The 17,018-nt window shown below is 51.7% G+C and overlaps 5 protein-coding genes across 5 annotated transcripts; 3 read left to right on the top strand and 2 right to left on the bottom strand.

Moving 5' to 3' along the window:
• The first annotated feature begins 968 nt into the window (after positions 1-968).
• On the top strand, positions 969-2,860 carry BO82DRAFT_358935 (questin oxidase family protein). Its single transcript, XM_025636432.1, has 4 exons — positions 969-1,463; positions 1,516-1,661; positions 1,720-1,847; positions 1,899-2,860. The coding sequence occupies exons 1-4, from the start codon at positions 1,257-1,259 to the stop codon at positions 2,642-2,644; spliced, it is 1,227 nt and encodes a 408-aa protein (XP_025486899.1). The 5' UTR covers positions 969-1,256; the 3' UTR covers positions 2,645-2,860.
• Positions 2,861-3,132: 272 nt separating this feature from the next.
• Positions 3,133-5,480, top strand: BO82DRAFT_436466 (HECT-type E3 ubiquitin transferase; the record flags this gene model as incomplete). Its single annotated transcript, XM_025641116.1, has 3 exons — positions 3,133-4,218; positions 4,842-5,087; positions 5,187-5,480. Exons 1-3 carry the CDS (start codon positions 3,298-3,300, stop codon positions 5,478-5,480), a joined length of 1,461 nt encoding a protein of 486 aa, XP_025486898.1. The 5' UTR covers positions 3,133-3,297.
• A 733-nt stretch (positions 5,481-6,213) lies between these two features.
• dapB (dipeptidyl aminopeptidase dapB) lies at positions 6,214-9,289 on the top strand. The gene is made up of 3 exons (XM_025630610.1): positions 6,214-8,703; positions 8,762-9,031; positions 9,090-9,289. The coding sequence occupies exons 1-3, from the start codon at positions 6,336-6,338 to the stop codon at positions 9,206-9,208; spliced, it is 2,757 nt and encodes a 918-aa protein (XP_025486897.1). The 5' UTR covers positions 6,214-6,335; the 3' UTR covers positions 9,209-9,289.
• A 1,194-nt stretch (positions 9,290-10,483) lies between these two features.
• On the bottom strand, positions 10,484-10,633 carry BO82DRAFT_295635 (uncharacterized protein; the record flags this gene model as incomplete). The annotated part of the gene is made up of 1 exon (XM_025631872.1): positions 10,484-10,633. One exon carries the CDS (start codon positions 10,631-10,633, stop codon positions 10,484-10,486), a length of 150 nt encoding a protein of 49 aa, XP_025486896.1.
• Positions 10,634-13,861: 3,228 nt separating this feature from the next.
• BO82DRAFT_358930 (putative MFS sugar transporter) lies at positions 13,862-16,526 on the bottom strand. Its single transcript, XM_025636431.1, has 9 exons — positions 16,199-16,526; positions 15,900-16,099; positions 15,606-15,796; positions 15,440-15,524; positions 15,193-15,386; positions 15,098-15,139; positions 14,982-15,038; positions 14,539-14,923; positions 13,862-14,458 (listed from the first exon to the last, which is right to left on the bottom strand). Exons 1-9 carry the CDS (start codon positions 16,266-16,268, stop codon positions 14,111-14,113), a joined length of 1,572 nt encoding a protein of 523 aa, XP_025486895.1. The 5' UTR covers positions 16,269-16,526; the 3' UTR covers positions 13,862-14,110.
• Between the last annotated feature and the right edge of the window lie 492 nt (positions 16,527-17,018).

Genomic DNA, 17,018 nt, shown 5'->3' with positions numbered 1-17,018 from the left:
CAAAACCAAGCTTATTGGTAGTCCAGCCATTCTCGCTGACACTCAGATGATAAGATCTTGGGCAGACTTCGTACTATGTCGATTGATAATTCTGCGCTGCAAAGATAATCTGCGGTGGTAGGACTGTTCCTGAGGCTGATATTGCAACAATTGAAGTCACCCATTCGCGGTTTCCTGGCTGTATACACTTCGCACGCGATTCTCGTGTTTCCGAGCCACAGATTACACGAGCGGTTGAAGCAACTCCCATCTGAAATCCAGTCTCATCCATATTCCATATATCTTCATCAAGAATGCCATATCTTTGGACTGTATTGCGAACAAGGTCGAACCATCTCCGAATAAGATAAGGATCCTCGCATTTAGCACGTTGATAATTATACTTTGACGTGAATTTAGACGTCAGTTCCGGATGACGTTTGATATAGCGAGTAATCCAACGTTCTGATATAGCACCGTGTTGATTTGGCTTCAACTTTGCTTGATATAGCAGCTGGGCGGAGAATCAAGCATCGCAGATTTTAAGAGGCAGTCTACGGTGGGCCATATCAAGAAGCCACTGCTTTAACGTGTTTTCCTCAATTGTAGATAGCTTTCTACTATTAGCATCTTTTTCCGTACGTGATTTGATGCCATTTAAACGATCTTTAAAAGTGCTTATCTTGACGTCAAACGCGGCAGCGCAGGCAGCCTTTGTAGAGAACTTCCCACTCTCAAAGGCCTTAACGGCGAGATTTAAACGTTCATTTAAATCGGCCATATTGATATACGAAAAGAAACACCAAAGAAATCACAAAATATTGCGAATAGGGCAATTTGGGAGAGTTCTTCGACTTCAAGATGTTAAGGGTGCAAGACGCGGCGCGGCGGGCGCCGGCTCGGTGTCGCGCCGGCTCGGTGTCCGATTACGTTAGCTACGTTGCATAAAAGATGTCATCAGTTGCATCATCCAGCACCAGTTGGTACATGGTTGAGGCATCTCTTCCCCGCTCTCACAACTATTGATCTTTGTTTCATACCATCTACTAGGTATCTGATTGCGGACTGCAGTATTATGCTTGGAACTTGGCCTGATATTAGCGCTTCGCAGTGGCGTTGATCTCTCATGCTCGTACTCAATAGCATATCGCCTGATCTCAACGTTGAAGACCCACCGGAGGCCAACAAAGTGATCCGCTCCCTTGACTTTCACAACTTATCGGCCTATTCACTACTCCTTGTTGTGATGTTGTGATTCGTGATCCCCACTAAACAACATGGACATGATCTCTTTCCTGCCCTCATTCGGTCAATGGAGACCGTGGGGAGATTCCAAAGTCTTCAAAATCTCTCCGGTTGAAGTGCATGAGATTGATACGGCCCAAGAGAAGCCTGCCCGTGCTCTAAAGCATCTACTTAAACTGAACCACGCCAACTACGCTTTCTTGTGGAATGAGCGCAAATTCCACAACCATGCACCTCATGTTTGTCACTTTATAGTCAAGGCATAGTCCGGTATTGTACTGATTGGCACAGATCCTCAGCTCAGCCTTCCTGCAAGGCGCAGATGCGGATGATTTAAATCGTATATACGAAAACGAGTCCAAATCTCTCGATCCCTGGGAAGACTCTCCCGGCGAGATCAGTACTTATGACTGGCGGGACTATCTTTCGCGCCGAGAGTAAGTCGCCAGTCAAGTCCTTGGTGCAATGGCTACTCTTGCTGACCATCTGTCCCAGATACCAACGCGCGTTTGTAGACTTCTTCGAGGATGAACTCGTCCGTCATAGCTATGACTGGAAAGAAGTCATTTCTCAGTACCTTTTGTCAGGCAAAGAACCGTTGTTCAGCTCCCTTGTTGCAGATCGTACGTGGCAGCCTCAGACCCTCTCTGCTCTACATCTCTAATATGACATAGTCGGACACCCCCTGATTCACCTCGCGTATGCTTTCGAGATGTCCAGTCGCGAGGTAGCTATGGAGGCACTGGGTATGGCCGCTACCTGCTACGGTAGTATCCACAAATACCTCGACGACCCATCCTACTCTAAGATCGAACCCTCCTACCACACCACTTCTCTGTTCGAGGTCCTCGCCAAAGTCCGGGCTGACAAGCACTTCGACAATCTCTTCACCACATCGGGCGAGGAAAACATCGAAGTTCTCTTCCGCGACCACGAAGCGGCCCTCCTCAATCACTGGAATGCATGGACGATTCAAGATCCCGTCACTCAGTTCCGCGAGAGCCAGGAAGTGGCTGCGGCGCTGCTGACCGCCACGGTGTCCGCCGCCCACCCCAAGTACGACTTCTTCCTCGTGCACACTCTCACGACGAGCCACGCCGTGCGGATCCTGCTCCCCCTCATTCCAGGGAAGTTCCAGATGGCGTTGGTCCGGCAGTGGTGGCTCATGACGCTGAGTGTGTATGTCGCGGGGCTTCGACCGGAGCTAGATCTTGAGAGGGTCAAGGGATACGAGCTCAAGGGCCGAGATTGGAAATGGACGGCACACAAGGCCGTCAAGGGGCAGTACTCGACGGACGCACACTACGTCAAGGCAATCCGGGCTTTGAGAGAAGCGGCCAATACGTGGGGCGATCCGGAGGAATTCTACCTTCGGGCGGCTGTTCGGTTTGCAGATGAGTTCGATGACTGGGCATTTTGAAATGGGAAAACAGGATATGGGACTCTGAGATTATCAAATTTGGTTGCGGTTTTGTTCTCCGGTAGTTCTGGTTCTATGGGGATATGACATGATTTATTGGCTGGGTTTTCTTTTCGGTGGGAGCTTGTGCCTCTAACCCAGTCTGGTGTACCAATTTGGCAATTTTTTGTTCTATAGTTTCAGTATCTCTAAATTGAGACATCGTGCTTGCGGCATAGTTTCGTGGATCTCTACTCCGTACATACTCTGAATCTCCATTGTACGCAGGCCTCAGGCACCAGCAAAGACACAGACCGCCTTACAGACCGCCTTTTGGTGCCAGAATGCTCCAAACCTTCAGCCGAAAACCACGGACATAAGCGGAGATAAGTAACAGCCCATGAAATCCAGTCCGCGAAACTGTTCACATAGGCGGTGGCAGAAAGAGCCCACTAGCACCACCCAAATCAAAGCGCAGCGTCTCAACAGCTTCCACCACTAATTTTCGTTATCAACCTTCCAAAAGCAACCTTGTGGACAGACAGCATTGAATTCTAATACCACCACCACTATCAACCTTTCTACTAACACAGAAGTATACTAACGATAAGGGATCTCAACTACCTCAAAACCGGGGGAACCACACACCCCCCCCTTCTGCACAATAGAAAAAGATGCAACCGACGCCAGGGATAGCCGAAGACCAAAACCAGAACCACAACCAGAACCCTCTGGTCTACCTCCACGCCGAACTCCTCCCACATATCCGCCACATTACCCTCTATGTCTCTGTTCCTGCCGAGGACAGCGACGCCCAATCGGAAGAAACCTCTCGCACATCAGTGAGGGAAACAAAGGGAGATGTGCAACTCACACTCTCCGAATCCCGCCGCGCGGTGTCAGTGTCGGTATCCGTGACACCGTCGGTCTCGCCACTGTTTTCCGGCAGTGGCGACGACGATGCCTCTTTGGCGAGGAGAGCAGCCGAGCCAGCGACGGAAACGATGAAACTCCCCGCGCGTGTCACGGAGGGCGCAAGATATGTGCTTCGCGCACCGCAGTGGCAGCACACCCCTGAGGGGCGGCGGGAGTCGTCGTTTCGGATGCAGGTTGACGCCGATAATGGGGAGGGACTGTTGGCGGGGAGTGGGGAAAAGGAGGAGCCGGTGGGCGGGTTTGTGCCGTGGAGGGCGCCGGATATGCGGTCGGGGACGAGGGTGAGGTGTCGCGGGTGTGAGAGGGTGGTTCTGGATCAGCCTTCACGATCGGCGGGGTGGGTGTGGAAGGATCTGCCGAGTGGGAATTGGGCTGAGATGATGGATTTTTGGCACTGCCATAAGCCGGATCCTGAGGTTGGTCATGATGGCCATGATCTTGCAGATGGGGAGGGCGAGGGTGGCCTTAATGCCGGGGATGAGCGGCGGCGGCAGCAGCAGCAGCAGGGTACAAAACCAGGTGAAGGTCGACCGGATGATCCAAATGCAACGGTCAAAGGGTATGGGGCTGCGAATCAGGTCGTGGCTACCGTGGGCACGATCCTGGTGGATGTCGCGACGTTTCTGGTGGCGGCGGAGGATTGTTTGGGGGTGAAGAAGGTAAGAATCTCTGTTTCTTTGGTTGTGGTCTTTGGGTTACTTCGTGAGATGGAAAGCTTTCTGCAAGGCTTGGTGTCTCAGTCAATGAGGGCAACAAGAAGGAGACCTTTTTCTGGCCTGTTTTCCTCCGTGGTATGGTCTCCGATACAATTGCCCGACATTAATCATGGGCCTTGGTCCCTTTTTCTTTCAAGGTGCAAGAGAAGCAGGAAGGGGGGACTACTGATGGCTGTGCGTCGCTGGTTGTCCTATATGATGGTGTAGTCATCCTCTTCTCTCCCTCGAGGTAGGAGATGGATTTCGCAGTATCATTGTGGCACCGGCTTTGCTTGGTCGTCGGTAGCTTCCTCTGAGGGCTTCGTTATGGGATCAAGGCTGGCGCCCTCGCAAAAAGTTCCTTCGTTGCCTGTTGATCCTGAGTTCGATGGGAGGCGACGTGATCATGGCGAGGTACATTCGTGGTGTGGTATTATACATGGAATTAGTTTAGACCTATAGAACATGCAACTTGACTTCATGCTGGCCTATTGCGAAGCACTATCTTTCTATGCCGCTTCCTTCTCCCTCTACTTGCCGTTTTATCATTAAACCCTGCTAATAGATCAAATTGAAAATCTCTTTAGGACCCGGACTCAGATGATATCCGCTGTTGCAGTTGTAATACATTACTCGGCCAGGTCGACCTTACAGCCAAAGGCTGGAGACTCTTCAAGACCGCTCTCTCGGCCACGGCGAAGACTGGTACCGAGCAATTGGAGTGGGAGACTCACCCCATCGAGGTCATCATCGCCGCCCAGCTCCTGGAACTAGTCGAACGAGAAAGCGCCCGCCGCTTCGTTGTTCACTGCGGACATAGCAGTGGATTATTGGTACGTTTTCCCCAGTCTCCCCTCTAGGAAGTCATGGTCGTTCCTCTCAGACGTTTTCAAGCGCATGCTAAACTCCTTTTTCTTTTGGGAAACAATCAGATCTGGGTCTTCAACCCCGACATGCGGTATTCCAACTCGAGCGCCCACCACAGCATCGCCGCCCAGCGAGCGATGAAGGTGTTCTTTCAGCGTCTCCACAACGTGGAGCAGACGCTACACCCGGAGGTCGGGAAGCCGTCGAGCACGCTGGCATTGGAGGAGGTACAGCTGCCGGAGGAGACGTATCGGGCTTTCGAGGAGGTGCTGGACGCGCGGAATGCGATGCTGCCGGTGTCGGCGAGGGTGTTTAGGGAGTGGAGGGTGGGGGTTTTGCATCGGTTGCAGCGACGTTGATGTATCTGTTCTTGGTGGAAGGGAGGTGTGGGTGGATGCTTTTGTACGGCGGATTGATGCTGGGCTTACTGGGGGATTGCGATACCCTTGATATAGTTATGAGGTGCATTTACATATGATGTGTACAGGTTACAGTGCCTGTTCATAAGAAATCCTTTATCTAATGACGAAGCTGTTGTAGAGTAGTTGTGTACACAAGCTACTTCATAAACAGAATCTGGTCGAGTAGAACTAAGTACAGCTTCAAGAAGTAACACCTTATAACCCTTGGGGCAAATGGTTAGCTTTGTACGTATAATTCAACATCATGCATAGCAGAAGTTGTAGCACGCAAAAGCACCACAGTAAGTCTCTTGTCAAACTGCAATACAGTGGTCAAGATGAGAACGAACAATCAATCGATTTTCTATGTACAATGGTGGTGACAATTGTCCCAAATAGGCTATCAATAACTAGCGGCCGATCGCGTGAATAGTGAATAGCGCAATTGATGCCTCGGGCCGTGCAAGGCTATCCGCTGGAACGATCGGCTTCCCATCCCCCCTGTTTCGAATCTCCCTCACACACCCACACACAGAGACACTCTCCAAACTGCTTTTTCCCAATGTCATAGATTCTGTCCTTTTCTTGACTTTGCTAGACCGTCAACCGGCCCAGAGACTTCCAAGCCAGCTGAGATTTGTTGTCCACCTCTCGATCGCAACGAATGCCGATCCACCTTCACCGATAGCGATCCCCCGAGCTTATCAGCCTCCTAGCTACCCCAGCCATCTGTCCTGTCCTACGTGTCTCGCACCAACGCATGTGTCTTTCCCACGCCTACTGATTCACATCTGAATCCCGCGCCCTCCCATCATGGGGACATACGCCGATGATGGAAACCCGGAATTCCTGCCAATGAGCCGCTCGAGGACTGCCTCTCAGTCATCCTCCGATTCGGACCTCTCCGTCGACACCCCGTTCCCCGACGAATCCAAATTCACAACCACCCACCTGAACAATCCCTTAAAGTCCAGTTCAGCCGAAGATGCGAGATACCGAGACGTGGAGGAAGGCGAACCGCAGCCCGACGAGCCATTCCTACCTTCGTCGCAAAAGAAATCGGCAGCATCCACCGGACGCCGGACCTCGCGTATAATCTGGGCATTGGTCATCCTGTGCGTGGCAGGTTGGCTTTGGGGGCTGGCGCTGTTCGTGACGCAGAAGCGGTCCGGCGACCTCGCTGTCTCCGAAGCGCTGCAGTCGCATGATTCCAGCCCCTTTTCGGACAGCACGAGTTCCGGAAAGCCTGTCACGCTGGAGCAGGTGCTCAGGGGACAATGGCAACCTATGTCGCACGCAATCTCCTGGATCGCAGGTCCCGACGGTGAAGACGGCTTGCTGGTGGAGCAAGGAGAAGGCGAGGGCAAGGCTTACCTGCGCGTGGAAGATATCCGCAGCCGCAAGCAGGATGTCAAGAGCCAGGAAAGTCGGGTGCTGATGGAAAAGCCCACCGTGCATGTGGATGGGCGCGATATCTTCCCCGCCATGACATGGCCCAGTCCCGATCTCAAGAAGGTACTGCTTCTGTCGGACCGTGAGAAGAATTGGAGACATTCGTTCACGGGCAACTACTGGATTTTCGACGTCGACACCCAAACGGCGCAGGCGCTGGATCCCAGCGAACCCAATGGACGCGTCCAGCTCGCGGTCTGGTCGCCTGCTTCGGATGCTGTGGTTTTTGCCAGAGGGAACAACCTATATCTGCGGAAGTTGTCGTCGGATAGGGTGGTCCAGATCACGAAGGACGGCGGCGCGGACCTTTTCTACGGTGTGCCTGATTGGGTTTACGAAGAGGAAGTCATCTCCGGTAACAGTGTAACCTGGTGGTCTAGCGGTGGCGAGTACCTCGCGTTCCTTCGCACCAACGAATCCTCCGTGCCTGAATTCCCAGTCCAGTATCACCTCTCGAGACCCTCTGGAAAAGAGCCGCTCCCGGGACTCGAAAATTATCCGGAAGTGAGAGAGATCAAGTATCCCAAGCCCGGCGCCCCCAACCCTGTTGTGAACTTGCAATTTTACGACGTTGAGAAACAACAAGTATTCACAGTTGACATTCCCGGCGACTTCAGTGATGAGGATCGTATCATCATTGAGGTGGTCTGGGCGGGTGCAGAAAAAGTCATTGTGCGCACCACAAACAGAGAGAGCGACATCCTCAAAGTCTTCCTAGTTGACACAAAATCCCGCAGTGGTAAGCTTGTTCGAACTGAAGACGTTGCAAGCATCGACGGCGGCTGGGTGGAGCCATCCCAGTATACCAGGTTCATTCCCGCTGATCCAAGCAATGGCCGGCCACATGATGGTTATCTCGACACTGTGATTCACAATGGCTACGACCATCTTGCATACTTCGCGTCCCTCGATAACTCCGAGCCAGTCATGCTCACCACAGGTGAATGGGAAGTGGTTGAAGCTCCTGCCGCCGTTGATCCCCACCGAGGCGTCGTCTATTTCATTGCAACAAAAGAAGCTCCTACCCAGCGCCATCTATACCAAGTCAACTTCGATGGATCCAACCTCAAGGCTCTCACAGATACCTCCAAACCAGGCTACTACGATGTTTCCTTCTCTCAAGGTACCGGATATGCACTGCTCAGTTACAAGGGCCCCTCCATTCCATGGCAGGCAATTGTCAATACCGAGACAGACGAGATCATCCTCGAAGAAACCATTGAGGACAACGCCGGCCTCGCTCGTATGGTTGAGACATACGCCATTCCGACGGAGATCTACCAAAATGTCACCATTGACGGCTTCACGCTTCAGGTCGTCGAACGTCGCCCCCCTCACTTTAACCCGGCCAAGAAATACCCCGTCCTCTTCTATCTCTACGGCGGACCCGGCTCACAAACAGTCGATCGTAAATTTACCGTTGATTTTCAGGCATACATCGCCTCCAGTCTGGGCTACATAGTCGTCACTGTTGACGGCCGAGGCACGGGCTACATCGGCCGCAAAGCACGATGCATCGTCCGCGGCAACTTAGGCTTCTATGAAGCTCACGATCAAATCGCTACGGCCAAGATGTGGGCCCAAAAGACCTATGTTGATGCAACCCGAATGGCGATCTGGGGCTGGAGCTATGGCGGATTCATGACCTTGAAGACACTCGAGCAAGACGCAGGACAAACATTTCAATACGGCATGGCTGTTGCGCCTGTGACCGATTGGAGATTCTACGGTACGTGTCCAAGTTCCGAAGACAAGGTTGACCCTCACATTGACAATGTATCAAACAGATTCTATCTACACTGAACGCTACATGCACACCCCCGAACACAATCCCACGGGATACGACAATGCCTCCATCACCGACATGTCTGCACTCCAGGAAACCGTGCGATTCCTTGTCATTCACGGCTCCTCAGACGACAACGTCCATCTCCAGAACACTCTTGTCTTGGTTGATAAGCTGGACTTGGCTAGTGTCGAGAATTACGATCTGCATGTGTACCCGGATTCGGACCACAACATTGCGTTCCACAACGCGCACACCATGGTCTATGAGCGTAAGTTGACCCTCCTGTCCCACGGTTGCTCTTGAGAGAAACACTAATTTGTCCAAAGGTCTTTCGAGCTGGCTCATCAATGCATTCAATGACGAGTGGCATCGTATCGATCACCCAGTGCCTGATGAGTCGATGTGGAGTAGGGTCAAGCGCTCGTTGCCCATTTTGGCACATTAGCTAGATTACGGGGCTCTCTGTCGGCTGGCGTTCTTCGGTTCATATGAGAGATATCTCAAATTGTCCTTTTTTCTTTCTTTGTATAGACGTACCGGAACAAATGGATTGGTTTCCTCCAAGCTTCTTTTCGTCCTCCGGCGATCCACACCCTCTTGTGTGATCATGATCCTTCCGCCACGCTCATTCTACCAATCATCCGAGAGAGGAAAATTTCGAGAGAGAAAAGAAACCCACTCTCGGTGGGTCACGATGGTTTCCACGATCGAAGGATGGCTTCGATGGCTGGGATTGGAGGACAAGGCCCGCCCTATGCAAGGGCCACAACACCTGCGTGCCGCGCTGCATGTGTCGCTTATCATTGCCGGGTACGATCCTAGCATTTTTGAGGGAGAACTGGAGTCAGTCGGGTGGGATCGGCTAGACCGTATGTCCCGTAGACGGGCCGTATGTCAGTCAAGATCTATCCGCTCGGATATCACATCCAGAATCTCGTGAATGGCTCGAGATTAGCTGATGGGGACGCACACTGACAAGAGATCTGGGAAGTGGGCGACGATGGGTCGTGGTAGTTGCATGCACTTCGTTGTTTCAGAGAAGGAGAAAGGGGGATAATGACTGCCTCAGGCCGAGCACCTCCTGTCAGGCGCCTTCCCTTACTGAACCCAGTCCCGTACTTCATGGAAGAATGTATAGAGAATCCCACAGTAACCATCCTACTACTGAGCATTCTCGCTCACTCACTCGCACTCTACCTCCCTCGGACTCTCCACTGACATCCCTTGAGGCATCTGTATGATATGCTTTTTGATCCTTCATTATCGTACACTGAGAGATGAAATATACCCTTCCCCACCACCGCTGACTGCTGTAGAGGGATGGATGCGAGAGAGCCGCCTTCTCTCTGCTGAAGAGCGCTCAGTCTCCTGCCTCTTCCATCCGGCCCCAACCGGTGTCACAGACCCATCAATTCCCATTGTCCAATTCAGAAAGTGTTGAAAACCAGAAGAGAGAAGATATGAGAGTCCCCTGAGTTCATCAAGCACGCCGTGACGTTTCTCCCCCTCCTCGGAAGCGGGTGGCCTATCTCTCTCTCTTATTCTCTTTTCTTCTCTCTCTCTTCTGTTTATCCCCGGAAGGTAGAACAAAACGAAAATTCTCGCCAAGAAATGGTACTGAGATCGGAGTTTCAGAAATGAATCGCTGAATTCGTTCCTCGTTAGTAAGGCGTTCAACTTTCATGGTACTCGCGAGGAAGCCTCTCACTTTTGTTCCAAATCAGCCAACGGGAGTTCCGCAGATGTGGCAGTTCTTGCCAGGGATGACCCAGACTTCTTTGCCCTGCTTGGCGCAGGTCGGGCAACGCGCTCCTGGCATCTGTTGAGGAGAATTAGTGTCAAAGACCCTGATGCACGAATTGCAAGTCATTTCTCGGGAACACTCACAGTCATTGTGATTAATGTGTTGATAGGATCGATTTTGCGACAGGCGCGTGACGACGTGAAGATTGCGACAGGCAAGGATATGGTCTCAGGCTGCTTTGAGGGGTTTTGGTGGAGGAGATTGGAAGTGAGCTTCCACTGAGCAATTGGAAAGAAAAAGTGTGCGTGCTTTTCTTGGGTAAGTTTGCGGTTTGTTTGATGAGTATACACTTCGAAGGTAGGTGCCTTGCTGCTCTTTATATACCTCGTTATGGGATGGGCTTATTGGCTTTCTCAAACATCCATCAGACCAGGAGACACTTTGTGTATCCATCGGGAGATCATCACTCTAGCCCGGACCTGTCGATTGGAGACACGACTAAAATGGAAAATTATGCATCCAAGGTACCAATCTACATGGACCCTGGTGGGCAACAAACATGTCATGTCGGCCGCATTGATTATCCAAGTTACTCGGATCTTCCCGTTCATGTCTTGCATTGCCCGACCCAGCCAATGAGAACATCATTTCGAAGCAATTTCAGCTGGGAACTTGCAATGTGTGATAGATTCATGTTCAGCTATCCCAGATGTGACTAGTGATCATGAGAAGCACCGGGCAACAGAAAGTTGAAAAAAAAAAAAAAAAGCCAAATGGAAAAGATTCCAGCTAAAGGAAAAAGAAAAGCGCCACTTGTGAAACGCGATATGGGAACCGTTAATGCATCCAAATAGTGGAAATTCGGTATTCGGTAGTCTCCACTCGGACTTGCGATTTGCACTTGTGACTGGTGCGTGACTGATGCAATACATTGATATCCCGCTCAACAAATCTATACATAGCTATCAGAACCCAGCGATGCTGGGTGTTGCAGTTCAGAATGAGCTCCAGGTGCTTGACCGCCTATGACTGACAGTGTATAGGTCACACTTCATCTAATTTGATGTTCGGAGCTAGCGAGTTGAGAGACTTGGCGCCGATTGCGATGAATTGATGGCACAGCTATGCAGCAGTTTGTACTGTATACTCCAACGGATGTCCGAGTACTACCAACCGTAACTAGCATGCTTAACGTCCTTCCCGAAACGTCAAATGAACAATCGCTTCCTCCGCAACGGTCACACCCACACTGCGCAAATCTGATTGATACTCTCGATGCGCTGCTGAACGATGAGCGGCAGAAAGGGTCATGGCTGGAAACCTCATCAAGCTAGGTCAGATTTACCGGGTTTGTCAGGCAAGACATGGGGTTTGCGACACCTGGTCCCACATTGGAGGGCCTAGCTTCGCTAACTGCGCCTAACCCAAGGAATGCCGAGTAGGATGAAGTTCGGTGCTTCACATTGAGCTATCTCTCCTCTATGCTTGGATAGCGCATTCGACAAGTAGTATTATACCAGAGTCAGCTATTATCGCTTGTTTGCTTGCTCACTGTCTTTGTCGTCATTCCGCCCCTGCGATTTGCTACTGCAAACCAGAATTAATTGACGGGATCGCGGGTAGATGGGCCAATGATCGAGACGGATCAGCTACATTAGACAACCAGTCTGCTGGGACGAGAGGGAAACCTGGATATTTTTCAGTTCTATACATTATCGTGGCAGAAAGAGTGCATAGGCACTGCGACTGCATCTCCAAATGCCGGCCCGCCCTCCTTTGTTGTTCGCGGTGCCTCAACGCTCGTCTATCATTTCTTTGTTTGCTATCCCCACTCGGGCTTTCTCCTATCTCCTATTCATTTCACCATTTTTTCTCCTATTTCTTCTTTCTTTGTTTTGTCTTCTGGGCTCCTCAGTCCGAATCTGTTTCCAATTGCGACCGAAAGATATTAGTATGGAGTAAAGGAGCCTGAAAAGACCGATCTTATGCTATCCATGTCTTGCATCCCGCCGACGATGCTTCGCTGGTGGAGCGTTGACAAGTGAAAGTGAACCTTATCGCAACCGGGGAATCTCGCATTCTCGCACTCCACAACAGGTTCTGATCGGTCTCTCTCTCTCAGCTCTCAGCCATTGGTCTCAAAAAGCTGCGTGACCGGTGCTACGCAGCTCCGGTGTTACTAGTACCACTTATCTGGCGCAGCGCCTTCGATTGTAATCGGATACATAAACTGTGGGGCCGTTGAACTTATTCGGTTGCCCCATCGGATGACAGGAGATCGTCGATCGAGGATGTTTGTTGTGCCTCAATCCTGTTTTTTCCCTTACGCGAACGGCACAGGCAGCCAGACAGTTCACAAAGGGTGCCAGAGATTGAGTCTCTCGGGCAGTTCAGTCGCTCAATTGAATGGTCGACACCGCAACTAGTGCAAAGTTGCCTGTCACACTAAGTCGGCAAACCCCCAATTCCAGCCTCCCCCCATTCCAAAAGCGGCACTTCTGATATTGGTCAAATCTGACCTGTCACTTTTTATGTTGTTCTCCTTCTCTCCGCACGCCCCTCTCGATTTTCCCAACTCTCCAGTCAAAGACTGAGAACGGGTTGCCTTTGTCCCTCCCAACCAGAAGGATTATCGCCACAATCAATTTACCCCTCCTCCTGAATCTTTCTTGCTCAATGCCTGTCGCTTCTCTTTTTGAGTTCCTTCGTATTTGATCGCGCACGCATAGTTTCATCATCCACACCTTCGGGAGGCGCCACACCGCAAGTTTACCATGAAGACACTGCATCTAAACTCTGTACTCAATGCAGAATCTCCCCAAGTGCCCGCAGCTCTGGTCGCATTCCTCACTCTGTGAATCGCGATTGAGCCCCGGAGGGGTCTGGTGGGGAAGAGGGAAGTCTTTTTTTTTTTTTCATTCGCGGCACTTTATGATTGATGGACAGTGCATCTTGCATATGCCTGCAAGCGCTTGACGTTCCCAATATGCATGCTTACTTACATCATAAAGAGCCGTCTACTTGTGTTGTCCCAGGTCAGAGAATAGCTCGCCCCATGCCTTTCCTATGGGGAAGGGCTGCCATGCGCACCAACTCTGCAGTTGTCACTTCTTTGTTTGGCTCTGATACTTCAGGCATAATAATGTAGGGATTCGTCGAAAGTTGGGATAAGTTACTGATCACTCGAGCCTGCCAGCTTGTTCTTCGACCTCATTGGGCTTTCTGGGTATGTCGTACCGCGTGGCACAGCTCGTTTGACCCCTACACAGCAAACCTGACTGGATAATCTTCTGCATGTGGCTTGTGCCCAATGGCCAGATGTGCGGTTATAGTACCCTACTTCTCGGTGTATCTCGGGGGTTTAAAAGCCATCTCGAAGGCTGCATAGCTTTATCGTCTATTGACAGGGGTTGATGGCCGCACTTCCACCGCTGATGCGCCCCCCGAACAATTCCTTTGTAGTCCCAATGTCACCATACCTGAAGTCGCTACCGGTGATAGTAATTAGGTATCACCCCGGTCGCAAGCACATGGCCAAGCGAAGCAGCACTGGAATAGCACCTGTCGCCTTCAAAACATCACAGACGGGTTGTGTATCTCCTTCTAGCCGCGTGCATCTTCGATATGCTCATCTGAAACCCTCGACGTGATGCTCTCATGGCCCTTTTCTTTGCCGGGCTGGACAACCTGGCTTACCTGAGAGACGAAAACGTGCGATGGCGCGGTCCGGTGTCTCTTCCTCTCTTTCACAAGCTCCTTAGACGCCTGCACCGCGCTCTTGTCCGAATTGGTGAACAAGTAATCGATTTCTTCCAGCGTAAAGTTCGCCGTCTCGGGATAGCAGAAGTAAATCACCGGGACGAAGGCCAAGTTCGTGCACATGAAGATGAGGTAGGCTTTCCACTGCAGGCGGTTGATGATGATCGGCGTGATCATGACGACAAAGAAGTTCTTCATCCAGCATCACCATCAGTATTGATCTTCGAATTCCCACACGGTCAATGCATATCTTAGAGAGGAGTATGACTTACCCAGATCCAATTGGAAGAGATTCCGATGGCCGTCCCCTTCGCGCGCGCATGGAGAGGCAAGATCTCCGGGACATAGCACCATGGGATGCAGTTGACCGAGGCTCCGAAGATGAGCATGTAGAGGAAGAAGAAAGCCACCGCGGCAGAAGAGGTTGCGTGCTCGTTGGCGTGGCCTTTGAAACTGAGCAGGACGGACACCATCATCATGCAGATCCCCAGGCCGAATGAGCCCCAGATCATGGGCGCTCGGCGGCCGACCCGGTCGACGAAGAAGGTCGGGAATATACTGCCCACCACGAACATGATCTGGACACAGCCGCCCAGGATCATGGAGAGGTTCTTGCTGAGGCCGACGTTGCTGTTGAGCACGGTGGGGATGAAATAGCTGTGACTTTTTAGTGGGGAATCTTCCAACTTAAAACCTGGGGATGTGTGGAACATACACGACGAGATTGATGCCGCCCATTTGGTTCATGAATTGCATCCCGTAGGCAAGAAGCCTGTAACCGGCTGGTTAGATGATGACAGACAATGTGGTTCTGAGGTAGGTCAGACTTACACTCGATGGCCTGTCGAGACCTTGTCATGTTTAAGGATGTTCCTATAGAGGTCAGTAGGGCGGCCTCTCCTCGAACTATACCAACAATAACATACCTCCACTGGAACTCCCCATGCTGCGTCTCCACGGCAAGGGCTTCCAGAATCTCCGCCTGCTCAGCAAGGATCTTCGGGTCATCTTTAGGACGACCGTAGACATCGCTGAGGATTTGCAGTGCTTCTTCGCGACGACCTTCCTTGTAGCAATATCTCGGAGACTCGGGCAACCCGAACACGAGGATGACAACCACCTTGTCGGCGCGTAAGTCATCCGTCTGCCCCTCAAAAAAACAGGGTCACTCACAAAGGCAAAGAGCATCTGGCATGCAATCGGAAGTCTCCAAGCGATTTGACCGCCGACGAATCCCATCCCATAGTCGAAGAAGTAACTGCAGGTGGCCTCAATCAGCATGAAGCAAGAATCGCCTGATCGCGCGGCCTGCAATGGCTTCGATCGAAAAGCGACGTACCTGATGACGATTCCCACACCCACTAGGAGGGGCTCGCTGCAGACCAGCCGTCCGCGCTTGTTGGCCTCGCAGAGTTCGGCCTGGTACATGGGCACAGTGGACGTCTCGATACCCGTGCCAATGCCGGTGACGAAGCGACCGATCATCAGATGCGGGACTGAGAAGGCGGAGCATTGCAGTGTAGCTCCAATCTGTCAGGAAGGGTGATTGGCCATCAGCTCATGAGCACTTCCAGTTGAGATCTCACCCATGGAACGGGGAAAGTCTGGGACGCCGGGACGAGAGCCCACTTACTATGACCCAGACCATGGCAAACCACATTGCTCGGCGTCTTCCCAGCCGTTCGGCCAGCATGAAGTTGATGAGACAGCCGGCGAAGCAGCCCAGGTTGTAGATGGAGACAATGATGCCGGTGAGGCTATCGTTGGGGTGGTTCATGGTGGCGAGGAAGTCATCGTTCTCCACGATTCCAGAGAAGACACCCTGGTCGTAACCTGGAGGGGAAGAGGTGTGAGTTAGGTTCTGGCTCGGCTGCTGCTGCTGCTGCTGCTGCTACTGCAACAGACGTAGAACTATACTGTACATGTACTTACCGAAGAGGATGAAGGCCATCCCACAGGCTGCCCAGATGGCGGCTTGCAGGGCAAAGCCTGTCCCAAACATGTTGATCTGCACCATTTTGCTCCTATGTTGCTCGCAGTTGTATGTAGGTGTTCACAAGACATCGCGTCTGATCCCGTGTGAGGTGAATGGCTGAATGCAAGGTATATATGTACTAGCCCCCTGGGAAGGGAATACTCGGTGGCGTTTTGCGACCAGCCATTTGGACCAGCATGTTAGGCAATTAACCTAACAAGAGGCCGATCTCTCCCGCTCCAACGAAAGCAATTGATCTCATCATTGATGGCCGGTAAGTCGGACGAGAGAAGCTGAGAAGACGGAAGTAACATCAACGACCCATGATGATGATGATGATGATGATGATGATGATTTGAGCCGAGACAGAAGTCGGTCACGGGATGTCCCAATCGGGCAAGGGGAGGCTACGGCAACCGAATGTTACCCCAAAGTGCTGCTTCAACCCCGCAATCGGACTAAATCCAACCCACAACAGCCTATGGGGGATCTGCGCTTTGGCTGATGTTCCTGCCTCTGTTACCTTGCGGAGGACCAGTTCCAGATGAAAAGAACGAGACAATTGGTGGATGTCTGACAATCTGGGGAAAGTGAAGTCACGAACAACAGGTTTCCATACCCCGCGCTGTCGATCGCACTAGAGCCGAGGTGGCCCTTTCGAAATCGGCTCTCTACCAAGGAAGAGAGCGCACCCCTCTCATGTTGCGTCGCACTTGGCCACCAACTCAGAAGTAGCAGCAGCAGCAGCAGCAGCAGCCTTCCTCGTCTCTTGTTACA

Source organism: Aspergillus uvarum (assembly GCF_003184745.1).
Source record: "Aspergillus uvarum CBS 121591 unplaced genomic scaffold BO82scaffold_80, whole genome shotgun sequence".
NCBI classification, from domain to species: Eukaryota; Fungi; Ascomycota; class Eurotiomycetes; order Eurotiales; family Aspergillaceae; genus Aspergillus; species Aspergillus uvarum.
This window is presented reverse-complemented; position numbering and strand designations above follow the sequence as displayed.

Coding starts and splice junctions, on each gene's coding strand:
- BO82DRAFT_358935 (XM_025636432.1), top strand. CDS start 1,257: ATGGACATGATCTCTTTCCTGCCCTCATTCGGTCAATGGAGACCGTGG. Junction 1,662..1,719: donor GACTATCTTTCGCGCCGAGA/GTAAGTCGCCAG, acceptor CATCTGTCCCAG/ATACCAACGCGCGTTTGTAG. Junction 1,848..1,898: donor CAGCTCCCTTGTTGCAGATC/GTACGTGGCAGC, acceptor AATATGACATAG/TCGGACACCCCCTGATTCAC.
- dapB (XM_025630610.1), top strand. CDS start 6,336: ATGGGGACATACGCCGATGATGGAAACCCGGAATTCCTGCCAATGAGC. Junction 8,704..8,761: donor GACCGATTGGAGATTCTACG/GTACGTGTCCAA, acceptor TGTATCAAACAG/ATTCTATCTACACTGAACGC. Junction 9,032..9,089: donor GCACACCATGGTCTATGAGC/GTAAGTTGACCC, acceptor ATTTGTCCAAAG/GTCTTTCGAGCTGGCTCATC.
- BO82DRAFT_358930 (XM_025636431.1), bottom strand. CDS start 16,268: ATGTTTGGGACAGGCTTTGCCCTGCAAGCCGCCATCTGGGCAGCCTGT. Junction 15,387..15,439: donor GCCAGATGCTCTTTGCCTTT/GTGAGTGACCCT, acceptor CGCGCCGACAAG/GTGGTTGTCATCCTCGTGTT. Junction 15,140..15,192: donor CATGGGGAGTTCCAGTGGAG/GTATGTTATTGT, acceptor TGACCTCTATAG/GAACATCCTTAAACATGACA.